The 18,975-nt window shown below is 38.2% G+C and overlaps 1 protein-coding gene across 1 annotated transcript; it reads left to right on the top strand.

Annotated features, from left to right (window-relative positions):
- Nucleotides 1–15,552: 15,552 nt before the first annotated feature.
- On the top strand, nucleotides 15,553–18,723 carry GAUT9 (galacturonosyltransferase 9). The gene is made up of 3 exons (XM_020378808.3): nucleotides 15,553–16,036; nucleotides 16,380–17,609; nucleotides 18,029–18,723. The coding sequence occupies exons 1-3, from the start codon at nucleotides 15,884–15,886 to the stop codon at nucleotides 18,302–18,304; spliced, it is 1,659 nt and encodes a 552-aa protein (XP_020234397.1). The 5' UTR covers nucleotides 15,553–15,883; the 3' UTR covers nucleotides 18,305–18,723.
- Nucleotides 18,724–18,975: the final 252 nt, after the last annotated feature.

Raw genomic sequence — 18,975 nt, 5'->3', positions numbered from 1 at the left:
TTTGTAGTTTAGTAGGTGAGCCAATTTATGCATTCCCCTTGCCATCTTCATATAGTTGTTATTCGATGCATTATTCATTACTTAAAAGACACTTATACTCTCGGCTTATTATTTCCTACAAGAAAGCCTCTTAGTTTGGTTGGCTATAGTGATGTAGATTGGGTTGGTTGCCCTAATACACAAAGATCTATCACTGGTTGGTGGATGTTTCTTGGTCTTGCACTAATTTCTTGGAAGAGTACACTACAAGAAAATTTTCTCTCACACACACACTACAGTGACATAATATTTGTCACTAAAAATTATTTTTACCTATACTATAGATACAATATATGTTGGTAAATTGTTAAAAGGTGTATGTATAAGCTATAGTGATACACAATATATGTTGTTGAATCTCATTCAAAATCAACACAAATTGTGTGTAGCTATATGTCAAATATATAGACTTATACCTATATGTATTGTATCTATAGTAACATTTTTTGTATGTCATTGTATATAACATTTCTTGTAGTGATAAAAGGCAATCTCATGTATCAAAGTCTTCCACTAAATCAAAGTATATCGAGCTATGTCTTTGGCTTGTTCTAAAATCATTTGGCTTCGTGGACTCTTGGTTGAGTTAGGCTTTCCTTAAACAACTACCACATCTCTCTATGTTGACAATATAATTGTCATTTAGATAGCTACAAGTTCGATTTTTCACAGGCGCACAAAAAATATATTGAGGTGGATTGTCATTCTATTCAATAAGCATTGGATGCTCATGTTATATCTCTTCCTCATGTCACATCATATTTAGCTTGCAGATCCTTACCAAGGTTGTACCTTGTCCTCGACATCAGATTCTTATTAGCAAATTGACGCTTCTTGATCAATCGCATCAATTTGAGAAAGAATTTCAATAATAATGTGTTTGGATGGAGAATTTAAATGGAATAATTCATTTGTTCGAAGAATTTCAAATTCTTTAAGGTAAAATACCTTTGGATGGAGAATTTATAAAGAATTTGAAATTCAAGTATTTGTAAAATTTCTTGAAATAGTAGAATTTCGAATTCTTCCAAAAAAGTAAAAATTTGAAATTCTTTATATTTTTTTTTATTTCACTTATATATTTTATCTTATCTCTTATCTCTTTATGTTTTTAATTATTTAATATTTAAGAATATTTTTAAAATTAGTAAATATTATTTAATATTTATTTTTAAATTTGTTAAATATTTTCAAAATTAGTTAATATTTATTTTTATAAAATTTAATTTAAAAATCTCAACATATAAATATATTTTTAAAATCAATTTTGGTGGAATCAAGTTATCATATCTAACCTAATAATTTAAATTTTGAGAAATTTAAATTGACTTATCCAAACAAAATATTTTAAGAATGATAGAAATTGAAATCAAAGTAATTCAAATACTAAGAATTTAAAATTCTTTGAATTTATAAAATTTCTCATCCAAACATACTATAAGGGATTTCATTATTAAGTTTATAATTATTAGGATCTTTTCTATTCATTGCATATTATTAACTTACCTGATTTATTTTGTAAAAATTAGGATATAGAATTAGTGATTTAATGATTGAAATGTGTCTTTAATGGCACAAAACAAATCTCTATTATTTATAGATGAACAACAAAATCAATGGAGAATAACAAAACAAAAATTCTTACAAAAAGATTTCCAGCATGCCATTGACTCTTTACTCGATCATGGGATACCATCTTCTATCTATCATTTTCTTATATAAAAAATATGATCCATGAAAATAGATTTGTGTTGTGTCATACCTTGATTGCAAGGAAGTGTAAAAAATACTTGCATGGTGAAACAAAATTGAAAACAAATTTTGTGAAAGAATTATTAAGAATATTGATTTAGGCCTAATTTAACTTTATAAAACTAACTGTTAAGGTAAGTATTGCTTCAATATCTCAAACACAATTTTCTTAGGCAAAGGATTAGACATTTCAAGTGTAAAATTTGTGGGACTAATCCAATAAGTTCAACAATAGTCATTAAAAATAGACTTAGATATCTTATTAAGAATGTAAATTTGAAATTAATCCAACCTTATAAAATAATGTTTCGAAATATGAATTACTTCCCATTAATATATATTATTATGGCTCATTAGTTTATGAGATCTCCGACAGAAATCCCGTTTTAGGTACATATAGAGCAACAATTCCACATGAATATTTATCGTAACTACATATTCAATATTCGAATTTGAAATATTAATTATGCTGAAAGAATCGCATATCAATTCATCTATGCGTTCAGTGAGTATATATCTAAAAGATTTGAATTCCAGCAAGTGTTTTTATTCTGCATATCATCAGTGTATCAGGCTACTCTAATGTTTCAAAAGAAGCTGCACACGACATGCATGTACATATAATAAAATATAATTATAAATATCAATTTATAATGTAATATAATAAATTGAGTTGATGAGAGTCATGCAGTTCCAGGGATAACTTCTTAGGATCAAATATCTATGCTTTTAAGACTATGAAAGTTAATTTGGCATCTTTAATAGTTTAGGCCTGTTTTTATTCTTGTTTGTTAGTGCAGATATTCAATCTTTCGTGTTACTACAAAAATGCATAGAAAAAGCTTTTGAAATCAGCACTTGTAAAATAAAAATAAAGGTATATTTGGATTCCTCATCCTGTAAAAATAAAACCTTAAATTTCTTACAATGATGAAGAAAGAGGCTGAAAAATCAAATACTTGGGAAGCTCATCACAGATTTGCCCTACCAAATCTAATTAATTTGTGGCCTAAACTTTAAAAGGGTGTGCTCATGATGAAATAAAATTTAGAAAATAAAAAAGACCAAGAGCGGAGGAAAATATCAAATTAATTAGCAGTGTTTCATTCCTTAGTTATTATACTCATTCAAATTCACAGGCAGTGTTAACAACACCAAGCACACAATGAAGCCAAAATACAATAGCCTAGTCATTAATATCCATTCAATGGTATGATGAAAATTATGCAATGAAGATTGAATCAAATTTTGAATCCGAAATCTTTTCAAATCAAATTGGATTTTGAATCAAACTTTTTATTGATATATCCTTCATAAGTTTTTCTTACTGCTGTCAAATTCACTAACATGTGATATTTATAATTTCTATCTATATATAAAGAGGATTTTTGGTTTTTGTGTATATTTTATTTAGAATAATTTTAACTTTTTAAATAAAAATAAAAATTTATTACATATTGGTTATGAAAAAAAAATTTAGTGTATAATATTATTTCACACATTTTATATTGACGTTGGTAATTACACCGAGTGTCTTTACTAACATGTGATAATAATGATTTTTTTTATCTATATATAAAGAGGATTTTTTTATTTATTTTTGTGTACATTTTATTTGAAACAATCTTAATTTTTAAAATAAAAATAAAAAAATTGTTAAATAAAGGTTATAAAAAGGTACAATGTTTTTTAGTGTATTATAACTACACACATTCTATTAACGTGGGTATAGTTGTAAACAGTGTCTTTTCTCTCACTATTATTAATAATAATAAAAATTTCAGATAACGTTGTAATTAAATCATTTTTTTAACTAACTACTTCTTTTATTTTCCTCCTATTTTTTTTTATAAACACACAATATGTCTTTTTTCCACTGTTTGTGAATAAAACCATATATAATATATGGGCTTTATATATACAGTATAAAAATTAAAATTCAAAGTCACACGTGAGCTGCCACTCCTATCAACTGCTTAGTCATGTAACAACATATATATACTTAATATCAGGTCTAATTATTTTCATGTACCACTTTCAAGTTTCAAAGGATGACATGCATGCATCTAAAGCTAATAAAATTTCTCATTCATTTTAATTAATACTTTCTTTATGGCTGATTAGAAAAAATACATGCCTTAGAATTACAAAAGTTCAATGATCAATGAAGCACGTCATATTTCAACGCTATTAATGCAAAAGGCCAACTACAATATATTTGATCTAAAGTTTCCTCATCGTCACAAATTTAATGTCGCATCATATTTAAACCGCTCATATCAATCCAAATGCACTTTATTTTAGTGGTGTGTCTTTTTTGAAAAAAACTTAAGTTTCATGTGAGATCCTCCTTTTTCCTTTTTCTCCCCCCGACACATACTCTCTCACTCACTCTCTTTTACAAGCTCTCTTCACTCTTAATTCTCACTCCCTCCCAAATCTTCTCTTGGCTGACCTTTCCCCTTTGGTGTGGATTCAGGGTGTTGATTCTAGGTGTTGAGAGCTAGTAGAGACGCAAACTCTTCTTCTCCGTTCTTCATTTCCTCAAGCTTTTTCTTCCCTACCCACTGTCTCGGAACTCAGATTCATCACCGAGGTAAGGGAAGCTAGAAATTTTGCTTTGTTCTTGGCTGAAAATAGGTTTAGGAACGTATGTGGTTGCTGGAAATTGTGTGTGTTGACTGATCTTGCTGCAATTGAGGTTTTCGGGTTTTGGGGGTTTCAGAGAAAATCTGAGAAAAATCCTTGGTTTTGTGTTTGCATGTTGTAAATGAACTGTTTTTGTTGATGTTTGGATGAAAATGGATAACTTTGATGGTTTGCATGTGGAATTTCATGATTTTTTGCAGGTTTTTGAAAAGATTTCGAAAGTTTGAGGTTTGCTGCTGAACTCGCGCTGAGCGCAGTTCTTCGCGTCGGGCGCGTGGCCACCTGAAGGAAGTATTTAGGCAAGCCGCCGGACGCAAAGATGTGTGCGCCGGGCTGCTTGAAAATATTTGCCTCTGGATGGCCCACGCCGGGCGAGAGTTGAACCGCGCTGGGCGCGATGTCAGTTGTAACTTGATTTTGGACTTCTGGCATGGCGCTGAGCGCGATTTTTGGTCGGGCTGGGCGTGGGGACTCTTTGGAGTCTCTGCCATGGAAGGCGCCGGGCGCAATCCAAATTGCGCTGGGCACGAGACCAAGGAAGGTCTCTTCCTTTCCCCCCGCTGGGCGCGGGTTTGGGCACGCCGAGCGCGAGAGATTCTTGGGAATCTCTATCTGGCATGCGCTGGGCGTAATTAACTATTGCGCCAAGCGCGGGAGAGCCTTGAGCTCTCTAGCTGAGTCCCGCCGGGCGCGGGCATGCTTGCGCTGGGCGCGCTGACCCTCTGGTGCCCTCTGGTTGCATTGTGCTGGGCGCAACTACGAGTACGCCGAGCGCGTGAATGAGGTTATATTATATAGTGTGCAATGTTGTTTTATGCTGAGTTGATTAGAAATGGAAGAATACAAAGTAGATAATGTTGTTGCTGATGTTGAGTTATGTGAGTTGCACATTCTTGTAAGTGGATATGTTGAGTTGTATTAGTTGTACAGTGTTGGAAGATGATATGTTAAGATGAACAGCTGTGTTGCACTGTGTGTTGCTATTGGATGTTGTAGGCCGAAAGGCTGAGGTGTTGTAGGCCAAAAGGCTGAGGTGTTGTATGCCGAAAGGCTGAGGTGTTGTAGGAGATCTCCGAGGTGATATGCGTGACGACGCATTTTATGTGTATTGATAAACTGTGTGGTAATAACTGACATGATGTTTATTGATGAATTGTTGATGGTTGTAATTGTTGTTATTACTTAAAAATTTCCCTATATCTTGTTCTTTTTATACTAGCTTACCCTTGTTGTTTCCATGTGTTTGGACTGCGATGATCATACTTGTATGGGAGTAGAGCAAGGCTAGATTTGTGATAGGAGCAAGCCTATAGCTGGCAGAGGACGGGGAGTCTTAACTGGCTGATGTTTTGGATGTTAAGCCACTATCTAGCTATTTTGGATTGTATTTTATATTGTATGCCCTAACTCTAGTCGGATTGGAACATTTGTATATATTTATATTCTAGATCTTATATTTATATACTCGTTCTATTCTGTCTAGTGTTTCCGGTGTGCTGCGGTTATGAGTGTGGTGACCTGCCGGGTCGTTACACTTTAGTGGTATCAGAGCAGGTCGAGTCTAGTGGACACTCTTTGGGGGTGGTCCCTTTAGGCTTTTGTTGTGTTAACTCTGTGTTGTGTGATCCTGTTGTGTTGTTTGCTGTGTTGACTGATGTGATGAATTATTGTGTTGTTAATTGTAGTTGGGTTGAATGGTAGTATACTAAAGATGTTGTTCCTTTTTGTAGACGATGACTAGGACCAACAAGCAGATAGCCCGTGCCATAGAGATGATGGCTATGGCTATGCAACAGCAAAATGCCTATTTTGCTAGGATGGAGGCTGAGAGAGCTGCAGCTGGTGCAGCAAGACCTACAGGGTCACAGGAAAGTCGGGATCTTGCTGAGTTCTGGAAGTGTAATCCTCCACAATTTGCAGGAGATGCGGATCCAGAGGTAGCTGACCGCTGGATCCGTGAGCTAGAGAAGATCTTTACTGTCCTGGGATGTCCTCTAGAGAGGAGGTTAGCAGATGCTGTGTATATGCTTGTGGGAGAGGCCGAGCATTGGTGGGGAAGCACTTATCAGATGCTTGTTACTAGAGGAGTTGCAGTTGACTGGGAGTGCTTCAGGACGGTATTCATGGAGAAGTACTTTCTGGAGAGTGTAAGGCACACCAAGGAGGCTGAGTTCCTACGGTTACACCAAGGTGGGTTGTCTGTATCGGAGTATGCGATGAGGTTCGAGCACTTGGCTCGTTTTTATTCATAGGCTACTTCTGAGGCATGGAAGTGCAGAAAGTTTGCAGAGGGTCTGAAGTATGAGCTGAAGAAGGTGGTGGTGCTTATGGCCATCACCGAGTTTCCTGCCTTGGTAGAGAAGGCGAAGATTGTGGAGAGGTTAGAAGGGGGTAACCGTGTGATTAGAGCTACCGAGAGACCAGCTGAGTCCATGAGGGGAAGTGGAAGTCAGAGGAAGCCCTATGATAGGCCCCAATCACAGCAAGGGGGTCCTGTCAGTAGGAAATCTTCCAGTACTGCTAGTGGAGGTAGACAGAGTGGAGGTGCCACTCTGAGATGTTACAGGTGTGGTGGATCCCATTTGATCAGGGATTATCCACACGCGGAGAGCAGATGTTACAGATGCCAGCAGATGGGCCACTTGTCGTTCAACTGTCCCACCAGGAGTAGACCGGAGGGGAGTACACCGAGGAAAGATGCGCAGAGAGCTGATACTTAGAGGAGTAGTGTGCAGAGGACTGAGACTCAGAAGGGTGACAGACCCACTACAGCTGGTAGGGTATTTGCTCTGACGGGTGCTGAAGCTTCGACTTCTTATGATCTTGTGAAGGGGAAGGGTAAAGCTGCTGGTAAGGATGTGATGATTCTCTTTGACTCGGGTGCTACACATTCCTTTATATCTTATGCATGTGTTGCTATGTTGGGTGTGCCTGTGTGTGATTTGGGGTTGAGACTGCTTGTGTCGACGCCCGCTTCTGCTTCTGTGATTGCTTCTGAATTGTGTGTGGGTTGCCCGGTTGTGGTGAATGAGAAGAAGTACAAGGTGAACCTGATTTGTTTACCTTTGGTGGATATTGACATAATCTTGGGAATGGATTGGTTGTCTGCCAATCGCATTCTAATAGATTGTGCCAATAGGCGGTTGATCTTTCCTCAGGAGGAGGATGAGCTGTTGATCTCAGCTGGCCAAGCTGAGTCCTTGCTGAGAGATGGGGCGGAGTGCTGTCTTCTGCTTGCTGCATTGAGTGTTGAGACCAAGCGGGTCATTTCTGAAATTGATGTGGTGCGGGATTTTGCTGAGGTATTCCCAGATGAGGTGGCTGGGTTGCCTCCTATTAGGGAGATAGAGTTTAGTATTAACTTGGTCCCAGGTGCGGGACCAGTGTCGATGGCTCCCTATAGGATGGCTCCTGCTGAGCTGATTGAACTGAAGGTTCAGTTGGAAGACCTGTTGGAGAAACAGTTGGTGCGGCCGAGTGTATCGCCGTGGGGTGCTCCAGTGTTGTTGGTAAAGAAGAAGGATGAGGGTAGTCGACTGTGTGTTGATTACCAGCAGCTGAACAAATTAACCATTAAGAACAAATATCCACTTCCCCGGATAGATGACTTAATGGATCAACTGAGGGGCGCGTCGGTATTTTCCAAGATTGACTTGAGGTCAGGATATCACCAGATTAGGGTGAAGGAGGGTGACATACCGAAGACTGCTTTCAGGACTAGGTATGGTCACTATGAATATGTTGTGATGCCGTTCGGTGTGACCAACGCCCCCGCAGTATTCATGGACTACATGAACAGGATCTTCCAACCGTTCTTGGATAAATTCGTAGTGGTGTTTATTGATGATATCTTGATCTATTCCAGGACCCCGGAGAAGCATGGAGAGCACTTGAGGACAGTGTTGGAGATTTTGAAAGCGAATCAGTTGTATGCTAAGCTTTCAAAATGTGAGTTCTGGTTGGATGAGGTGAAGTTCTTGGGCCACGTGATTTCAGCTGAGGGGATTGCTGTTGATCCGGCTAAGGTAAAGTCGGTGTTGTAGTGGGAGCGCCCGAGGACTGTCACGGATATTCGGAGCTTTGTGGGCTTAGCAGGCTACTATCAGAGGTTCATTGAGGGATTCTCTAAGATAGTAGCGCCCCTAACCCAACTGACTAGGAAGGAGCAACCATTCATTTGGACTGATGCCTGTGAACAGAGTTTTGTTGAGCTGAAAAGGAGGTTAACCACTTCTTTTGTGCTGGTGTTGCCGGACTCTTGTGAGCCTTTTGACGTGTACTGTGATGCCTCTCATCAGGGTCTGGGGTGTGTGCTAATGCAAAACGGGAGAGTGGTGGCATATGCTTCAAGGAAACTGAAGATTCATGAGAGGAACTATCCCACTCATGACTTGGAGTTAGCAGCTGTGGTGTTCGCCTTGAAGATCTGGAGGCATTATTTATATGGTGCTCGGTTCAGCGTCTTCAATGATCACAAGAGTCTGAAGTACTTGTTTGATCAGAAGGAGCTGAACATGAGGCAGAGGCGGTGGATGGAGTTTCTGAAGGATTATGATTTTCAGTTGATGTATCATCTGGGCAAGGCCAATGTGGTGGCAGATGCATTGAGTAGGAAATCCCTCCACATGTCGAGTATGATGGTAAGAGAGCTGGAGCTGGTTGAGAAGTTCAGGGATTTGAATCTCTGTGTGGAGTTAGCTCAGGATCACATTAGTTGTGAGGCCGTTACCATAACTAATGAGTTCTTGAGGCAAGTTGGACTCAAGCAGTTGCAGGATGAGGAGTTGGTGAGACTTCTTGGTTTGCTGGGTACCGAGAAAGCTGCTGGTTTTGAACTAGGAGAAGATGGGATCTTGAGGTTCAGAGGCAGGATTTGCCCACCTCAGGATGCGGAGCTGAGGAAGGCTGTATTGGAAGAAGGCCACAAGAGTAGACTTAGCATACACCCGGGTATGACTAAGATGTACCAAGACCTCAGGAAGAATTTCTGGTGGTCAGGTATGAAGAGGGAGATGGCTGAGTATGTGGCAGCCTTTCTGACTTGTCAGAAGGCAAAGGTTGAGCATCAGAAGTTGAATGGGTTGATGCAACAGATAGAGATTCCGGCGTGGAAGTGGGATAGCATCACTATGGACTTTGTGGTTGGGTTGCCTAGGTCAGCTAGGAATAGTGATGCTATCTGGGTAATTGTTGATCGTTTGACCAAGTGTGCACATTTCTTGCCTGTCAACATCAAGTGGTCCTTGGAGAAGCTGACTCAGTTGTATGTAAAGGAGATAGTACGGTTGCACGGGGTGCCTTCTAGTATTATCTCCGACCGAGATCTGAGGTTCACTTCCCGATTTTGGCAGAGTTTACATCAGGCCCTAGGCACGAGGCTGAAGCTGAGCTCTGCTTATCATCCACAGACAGATGGTCAGTCAGAAAGGACAATCCAGTCCTTGGAGGATCTGCTTAGGGCTTGTGTGTTAGACCACTTGGGTAGCTGGGAGGAAGTCCTACCGTTGGTTGAGTTCACCTACAACAACAGTTTTCATGCAAGCATTGGGATGGCACCATTTGAAGCGCTGTATGGCAGAAGATGTAGGACTCCTCTGTTGGTACCAGGATGGTGAGACAGTGGTGGTAGGTCCGGAGTTAATCCTACAGACCACTGAGAAAGTGAAGATGATTCAGGAAAGGATGAAGACTGCTCAGAGTAGGCAGAAGTCGTATGCTGACAAGAGGAGAAAACCCTTAGAGTTTGCCGAAGGGGAGCATGTGTTTCTGAAGGTGACTCCGATTTCTGGTGTGGGTAGAGCACTGAAGGCAAGAAAGTTGACACCGAGATTCGTGGGCCCCTACCAGATCATACAGCGTGTGGGTCCGATTGCCTATCGGTTGGCCTTGCCACCATCTCTTTCAAACCTGCACGATGTGTTTCATGTCTCCCAACTGAGGAAGTACGTCCATGACCCGAGTCATGTGGTGGAGTTAGATGATGTGCAAGTGAAAGAGAACCTGACCTTTGAGAAGTTGCCAGTAGCTGTAGTTGATCATCAGCTAAAGGAGCTCAGGGGCAAGTCCATTCCTCTGGTAAAGGTTTTGTGGGATACAGCTACTGGTGAGGCTACTTGGGAGGTGGAGCAGCAGTGCAGGGAGCAGTATCTATTTTTATTCCCAAGTAAGTTTATTTTCGGGGACGAAAACTCTTGTTGTTGGGGAGGTTGTGAGACCCTCCTTTTTCCTTTTTCTCTCCCCGACACACACTCTCTCACTCACTCTCTTTCCCAAGCTCTCTTCACTCTCAATTCTCACTCCCTCCCAAATCTTCTCTTGGCTGACCTTTCCCCTTTGGTGTGGATTCAGGGTGCTGATTCTAGGTGTTGAGAGCTAGTAGAGATGCAAACTCTTCTTCTCCGTTCTTCATTTCCTCAAGCTTCTTCTTCCCTTCCCGCTGTCCCGGAACTCGGATTCGTCACCGAGGTAAGGGAAGCTAGAAATTTTGCTTTGTTCTTGGCTGAAAATAGGTTTAGGAACGTATGTGGTTGCTGGAAATTGTGTGTGCTTGACTGATCTTGCTGCAATTGAGGTTTTCAGGTTTTGGGGGTTTCGGAGAAAATCTGAGAAAAATCCTTGGTTTTGTGTTTGCATGTTGTAAATGAACTGTTTTTATTGATGTTTGGATGAAAATGGATAACTTGGATGGTTTGCATGTGGATTTCATGATCTTTTGTAGGTTTTTGAAAAGATTTCGAAAGTTTGAGGTTTGATGCTGAACTCGCGCTGAGCGCAGTTCTTCGCGCGGGGTGCGTGGCCACTTGAAGGCAGTATTTAGGCAAGCCGCCGGGCGCAAAGATGTGTGCGCCGGGCGTGCTTGAAAATATTTGCCTCTGGATAGCCCACGTCGGACGAGAGTTGAACCGCGCTGGGCGCGATGTCAGTTGTAACTTGATTTTGGACTTCTGGCATGGCGCTGAGCGCGATTTTTGGCCGCGCTGGGCGCGAGGACTCTTTGGAGTCTCTGCCATGGAAGGCGCCGGGCGCAATCCAAATTGCGCTGGGCGCGAGACCAAGGAAGGTCTCTGCCTTTCCCCTCGCTGGGCGCGGGTTTGGGCACGCCAGGCGCGAGAGATTCTTGGGAATCTCTGTCTGGCATGCGCTAGGCGCAATTAACTATTGTGCCAAGCGCGGGAGAGCCTTGGGCTCTCTGGCTGAGTCCTGCCGGGCGCGGGCATGCTTGCGCTGGGCGCGCTGACCCTCTGGTGCCCTCTGGTTGCACTGTGTTGGGCGCAACTACGAGTACGTCGGGCGCGTGAATGAGGTTATATTATATAGTGTGCAATGTTGTTTTATGTTGAGTTGATTAGAAATGGAAGAATACAAAGTAGATAATGTTGTTGCTGATGTTGAGTTATGTGAGTTGCACATTCTTGTAAGTGGATATGTTGAGTTGTATTAGTTGTACAGTGTTGGAAGATGATATGTTAAGATGAACAGTTGTGTTGCACTGTGTGTTGCTATTAGATGTTGTAGGCCGAAAGACTGAGGTGTTGTAGGCCGAAAGGCTGAGGTGTTGTAGGCCGAAAGGCTGAGGTGTTATAGGAGATCTCCGAGGTGATATGCGTGACGACGCATTTTGTGTGTATTGATAAACTGTGTGGTAATAACTGACAGGATGTTTATTGATGAATTGTTAATGGTTGTAATTGCTGTTATTACTTAAAAATTTCCCTATATCTTGTTCTTTTTATACTAGCTTACCCTTGTTGTTTCCATGTGTTTGGACTGCGATGATCATACTTGTATGGGAGCAGAGCAGGGCTAGATTTGTGATAGGAGCAAGCTTATAGCTGGCAGAGGACGGGGAGTCTTAACTGGCTGATGTTTTGGATGTTAAGCCACTATCTGGCTATTTTGGATTGTATTTTATATTGTACGCCCTAACTCTAGTCGGATTGGAACATTTGTATATATTTATATTCTAGATCCTATATTTATATACTCGTTCTATTCTGTCTAGTGTTTTCGGTGTGCTGCGGTTATGAGTGTGGTGACCTGCCGGGTCGTTACATTTCACATCGACTAGAGATTAGACAATTAAATAGTATATAAGTGAAAAATAATCATTACCTTACAAGTCAATTTTGTAGGGTTGAATTAGACTCAAATCTACTATTCTAAGATGGTATCAGAACTATCATAGATCCTTAAAATGAGCCGCCTATCCTATATTCTTAAAAATGGGTCACCCACTATTGATACATGCACCATGTGTATGAGGGGAGTGTATTCAAGTCCCGCCAATCTTAAATCATTAAAAAAGGGCAACTGTCACCTTACAAACCATTTATTTACGTACCAAGTCTAATAATGTTGGACGTGAGGGGTATATTGGGAGAAACTCAAGTCTCACATCGACTAGAGAGAGATTAGACAATTAAATAATATATAAGTGAAAAACAATCCTCACCTTACAAACCAGTTTTGTAAGATTGAGTTAGGCTTAAATTCACTCTTCTAAAAAGTTCCAATGAACAATGGCCTACCGGGAACAAAATTAGAAAGTGATGGAGATTCAAAAGATGAATTTTGGGCCCTAAATTTGATGTCCAAAACTCTAATGAAGCCTGTGCTTTTTTGGGCTCATATTTTACTTGCTAACTGGCATGGAGTTAACTTTCAACAGCAACATAATTAGGCACAAATAGTTGACCATATGTGTATTTTATTTGATGATAAAAATGTCCATTTTTTTTTTAAAAAAATATCTTTGAAAAATAAATTAGGTTCACTGTTGAGTTGAATATTTAAGCTACGCGGTCTCGATTTTGGAATTATGCCTAACCAAAAAGTAATAGGTAAAATCAGCAGTTTCTTTTTTTGTTTGTTTGTAAAATATTATTACACCTCCCTTCTCACAATTTTCTTTTAACAAAGTTTAATAGAACTCGTTTTATTATATCTTAATTTAGTTATTTTATACTTGAAGTACATTATTACGGATATATGTAATTTTTTTTTCAAAAGATAATAATTTTAATCAAAAGCCAATTGTATGTGTACTGAACTAAACCAAATAACCAATCAAGTTGCCTTAAGTTTGGTTGGATTATTTAGGAAAAAGCAAACATCAATTCTAATTTGATAAATATAATAACCAAATGGATAGGTTGGCATGAATTCACCTCACAAATCCACCAAATCAAAGTGATTACCGGGGAGGAACCACTGAGAAACAAATTGATACTTACTAATTACTACCTAATATGTGGGGAAACATAGTTACTAAAATAATAATATAAAATAAATACAATTACACTATTTTGGCGTAGGAAATAAAGGAATAAAAAAATGTGATTTGAGATTTAAATTAATATGATTTAAATATGATTTTTAAATTAATAATTATAAAAATTAACAAATTTTCTACAAATAATAATTTGAGATTAAATAATAATATAACAAATATTTATACTTCCATGCATTTCTAAATGAATTTTAGAAAACAAGAAAGAAAAAATAAATAGAGAATTGTTTATGCAGCTATAACATAATTATTCAATTACAAATTTTTATCCATTTGTTAAAAAAAAAAGACTGCAGTTTTATTATTAAAAAAATATCAATGCCCGATTTTTTTTCTTTTGATTTTCTATATAATACTATTTTTTTAATTTGTTCCAATCAAAAAAATTTAAAATAATGTATTTATTGATAAAGTAAAACTATTTTAGTAAAAAATATTTATAAAAAATAATATATTTATTATTATTTTAATCTATATAAAAACTTTAAACTACATTAACAGATGGAATATTATGTACAAGAAAATTTGTTATTTTTTACGATAATTTCATTAAAATCGTGCTAACAAAGTTCTTTTTATTATTATTATTATTATTATTATTATTATTATTATTATTTGAGAGTGTAATTTTGTTTAACAATCCACAAAAGGAATTAAACTCAAAAATAAAATGACAAGATAAAAGTAAGAATCCGTGAATTGGACACAACACAGCCAAAAACCAAGAGAAAAACAAAGTCAAAATAAGAGGAAAAATTTTTATACAAAAAATAAAATAAAAAAATTAGATGGAGCCCATTGTAGTCCTAAGATGGCAGATGATAAATACACCTCCACTCTCGTATAAACAAACCCCTTTTTCAAAAAAAAAATATATAAAATGTCTAAATTACCTTTTTAAAAAAAAATGAAATTCCTAAATTTACACCTCCCTTCCCCGCACCGGCACCAGAACGGGCCGTTCTGCAAGAAGAACGGCCCGTGCTGCTTGCAGAACGTCCCGTGCTGCTTGCAGAACGGCCCGTTCTGCAAGCAGTACAGGCCATGCTGCTTGCAGTACGGGCTGTACTGAAAGCAGTACAGGCCGTTCTACTTGCAGAACGGGCCGTTCTGTTGCAGTTCAGGCCACCGCGTCAGTTTTAAAATGGCTACCTTATGACTAATTTTAAAACTCCAATTTTAAAAGTCATTTTTGTACTAGTGTGTCTTTTCATAGAACAAGTAAGAGTCTTTCTCTTACAAGACCACCTGCTGACATTGCGCACCCCTCTTCTTTCTCTTTATGGCACTCCTCTTCTTCTTATTCTTACTGTTACTGAAAGTTCTTTCTGAAATTATATAAAAATGTTCCGGAAAATACTTTCCATAATATTAAATTCTTATTCCGGAAAGTATTTTTCGGAAATGTTTTGTTACATAATTCCGGAAAGTACTTTCCATAATATTAAAGTTACTATTACAGAAAGTTCTTTCCGGAATTATATGAACAATAATTTTACTATTCCAGAAAGTACTTTCCGGAATGCTAATGACCGTAAAAGAACCTTTCTTATGCTGGTTATGGTGGGGCTAGTCCTTTTTTTCTATTCAGAATGACTGTAAAAGTATATTGTTTAATGACATTGAGCGGAAAGAGACTTTAGGAAGAAGAGGGGTGTGGAGTATGGGGTACAGGAAAAGGGGGTGTGGGAAAGAGAGATGTAAATTTAAGAATTTAATTTTTTTTAAAAGGTAATTTAGATATTTTATATATTTTTTTTTAAAAAAGGGTGTATTTATATGAGAGTGGAGGTGTGTTTATCATAAGCCTATAAGCCTCTAAGATCGAGGGTGTGAACACTACTAACCTACCTCAATTGTTTGCATCACCAACACACTTCACAATCTCACAACTACACACTCTGCATTCATTGCATCCCAATTCCATGATGCTCTTTTCATCACTTTGTCCCAATTCTCCATCCTCCAATTAATTCGCTTCCCAAAAGCGACCATGCCAACTCCACTTTCCCTCATTCAATTCAAATTTCATAATACTTAAAACCCACAATCAACTTTTTTTTTTTTTAATCTCAGATTCTTCAAATTCTTGGATCTGACTCTGCTCACCACACTTACCAAAGCAACGTTTTTTGGTCCCAAGTCCAAGATCCAATGGCGGTTGCTACGAGAGGAACCAGAGGTGGATCTAGTTTTCGTAGCTTCTTCTCGTTCCGGATCTTCATCTCCGCCATGTTCTTTCTTCTCTTCATTGCCACCCTTTCGGTCCTCTTCACCACCAACCCCTCCACATCGAACGACGACTCTGTAAGTTCCTCTGTTTTTTTTTTTTTTTGTACTTTTCAATGCCCCTTTTGTGTTTCCATGCCAAATTTTCGATTTTGATTGAAACCCATTTTAATTTTGCTTAATTAGAGACGACCCATTATTATAGATTCGATTTAAAGCATAACCCTCATGGCAAAATTTTTAATTTTGGTCTCAATCGGTGTCTTTGTGAATCTTGTGATACTTGACATTGCAAAACAGAAATTGCAGATGAATGCAAATGATCATAAAAACCTTGACGTTGTTTTTAAAACCTTGCCACATGGTGATTTGACAAAACTGAACGAACCCCATGTAATGATTTAGGTGTTTTGGTCAACAGGATCTTCCCACGACTGGTAATGCATACGTGCATCGGACCTTTTTGGCATTGAAATCTGACCCTCTTAGGACTAGAGTGGAGTTGATACACCAGCAAGCTAAAGATCACATAGCACTGGTGAATGCCTATGGTGCTTATGCTAGGAAGCTCAAGCTTGATATTTCTAAGCAGTTGAAGATGTTTGATGAATTGGCGCGCAATTTTTCAGATATTTCATTGAAGCCGACTTATAGAGCAGCGTTGTTTGAGTCGGATGGACCTATTGATGAGGATGTGCTGAGGCAGTTCGAGAAGGAGGTTAAGGATAGAGTGAAGATTGCAAGGATGATGATTGTTGAGTCCAAAGAGAATTATGATAATCAGTTGAAGATTCAGAAGTTGAAGGATACGATATTTGCAGTTCATGAGTCACTTGCGAAGGCAAAAAAGAATGGTGCCATGGCAAGCTTGATTTCGGCCAAATCAATTCCCAAGAGCTTGCATTGTTTGGCGATGAGGTTGATGGGTGAGAAGATTTCCAATCCTGAGAAATATAGAGATGAGGGGCCCAAGCCGGAGTTTGAAGATCCCACTTTATATCATTATGCAATATTCTCGGACAATGTTATAGCCGTGTCTGTGGTGGTGAGATCGGTGGTGAAGAATGCAAATGAACCGTGGAAGCATGTTTTTCACGTTGTTACAAACAGGATGAATGTTGGGGCAATGAAGGTTTGGTTTAAGATGAGGCCTATTGAAGGGGGTGCATTTTTAGAGGTGAAATCAGTAGAAGAATTCTCATTTTTAAATTCATCATATGTCCCAATCTTGAGGCAACTTGAGTCAGCAAAAATGAAGCATCATTACCTTGAGAATCAAGCTGATAATGCCACAAATGATGCAAACATGAAAAATGCCAAGTCCCTGTCCATGTTGGATCACCTTCGATTTTATTTGCCAGAGATGTACCCTAAACTGTATAAGATCTTACTGTTGGATGATGATGTTGTGGTTCAGAAAGACTTGACAGGTTTGTGGAAAATTGATTTGGATGGGAAGGTGAATGGTGCTGTTGAGATCTGTTTTGGTTCTTTCCACCGATATGCTCAGTACTTGAATTTCTCTCATCCTTTAATCAAGGAGAGCTTCAATCCAAAAGCTTGTGCTTGGGCCTATGGCATGAATATATTTAATCTTGATGCTTGGAGGCGTGAAAAATCTACAGATAATTACCACTATTGGCAGAGCATGGTAAATTTCTTCTTCTTATAGTTATCTTTTCTGTGCTAAGATTATGTATTAGTTTACTAGGTTTTATTTGGATGAACTTCTTAATAAGTACATATAAGAGAAGAAAATAAGACAGTGAAATGAATTAAGCTTCTCTCATAAGTTAAAATTAATTTATGCATAAGCTAATTTTTAGAAGTTTTCTCACTTAGTTATCCCTTATTTTACTTATGCATAAGTTAATTTTAACTTATGATAGGATCTTAATTTAGTGTATCTTCTTATTTGTCTTCTCCTTTTGAGTGTTTATTCAGAAGTTTATCTAAACAGGGCCAATTTAATCGCCTTCTCTAAAACTATTATTTTGCTAGAAAAAGATTCTTGAATAATGCTCAAGCTATTCCTTTGTACTATTGCTAAATTGGTTATTATGTTATCAGAATGAAGACCAAACTTTATGGAAAGCGGGGACCTTGCCACCGGGTTTGATCACCTTCTACTCCACAACCAAGTCATTGGACAAATCCTGGCATGTGCTTGGGCTAGGATACAATCCCAGCATTAGCATGGATGAGATCAACAATGCTGCTGTTATTCATTACAACGGAAACATGAAACCCTGGCTTGATATTGCGTTGAATCAATACAAAAATCTCTGGACCAAATACGTGGACAATGATATGGAGTTTGTGCAGATGTGCAATTTTGGCCTATAGTTGAGATCAACACACGGCTGTTATCATTATAAAGGCTTGAGATAACATGGCAATTGTGGTTTACCATATTCTTTTGGAACTGAGAATCTCAAGTTGAATGTAGCCTGTCACAGAGAAGTTCTGTGTTGTCACCAAGTTAAATCTCAAGTTCAGAAGCTAGGCAATAATTTTGATAGACTGTATTTGGAAATTTACACGAAATAGTTTTTATTTTTTCTCCTTTCTGTATTTTGGAACATATTTATCATGTATTCATTTGCTGATGATGGTAGTGTCATGACTCAAACTAATGAGAAGGCACTACTTTTTATCTATTTAACACACCTACTACATGTTATATTTTGTACGTTTCTAGGCATGCCTCTTTGTATTTCCAAAATTGATAATAGGAAAAGGCCATGTGATGCAGTGATTTTTCAGGGATTTGGTCACTTGAATGAAGCACAGTGCATTTTCAACCAGGAATGTTTCATTGTTACAGAACTTTTGAGATAGGTAGTTTTTCCAGTTTAGTTTTCTGCAAAGAGATTAATTTTTGGAATATATCATCTTTGGATCTTTACTGGGATTGTATAATCCATTTCATAGAAATATTTGTTAGAATGGGGTTCTTTAATTTTTTTATGACTGCTTTTTTTCTGTTAATCTACATCTTGATTTGCTGTATTAGT

This window comes from Cajanus cajan, chromosome 2 (assembly GCF_000230855.2).
Source record: "Cajanus cajan strain Asha chromosome 2, NIPB_CcT2T_4, whole genome shotgun sequence".
NCBI classification, from domain to species: domain Eukaryota; kingdom Viridiplantae; phylum Streptophyta; class Magnoliopsida; order Fabales; family Fabaceae; genus Cajanus; species Cajanus cajan.
The sequence above is the reverse complement of the archived record's forward strand: the minus strand, read 5'-3'. Positions and strand labels throughout refer to the sequence as shown.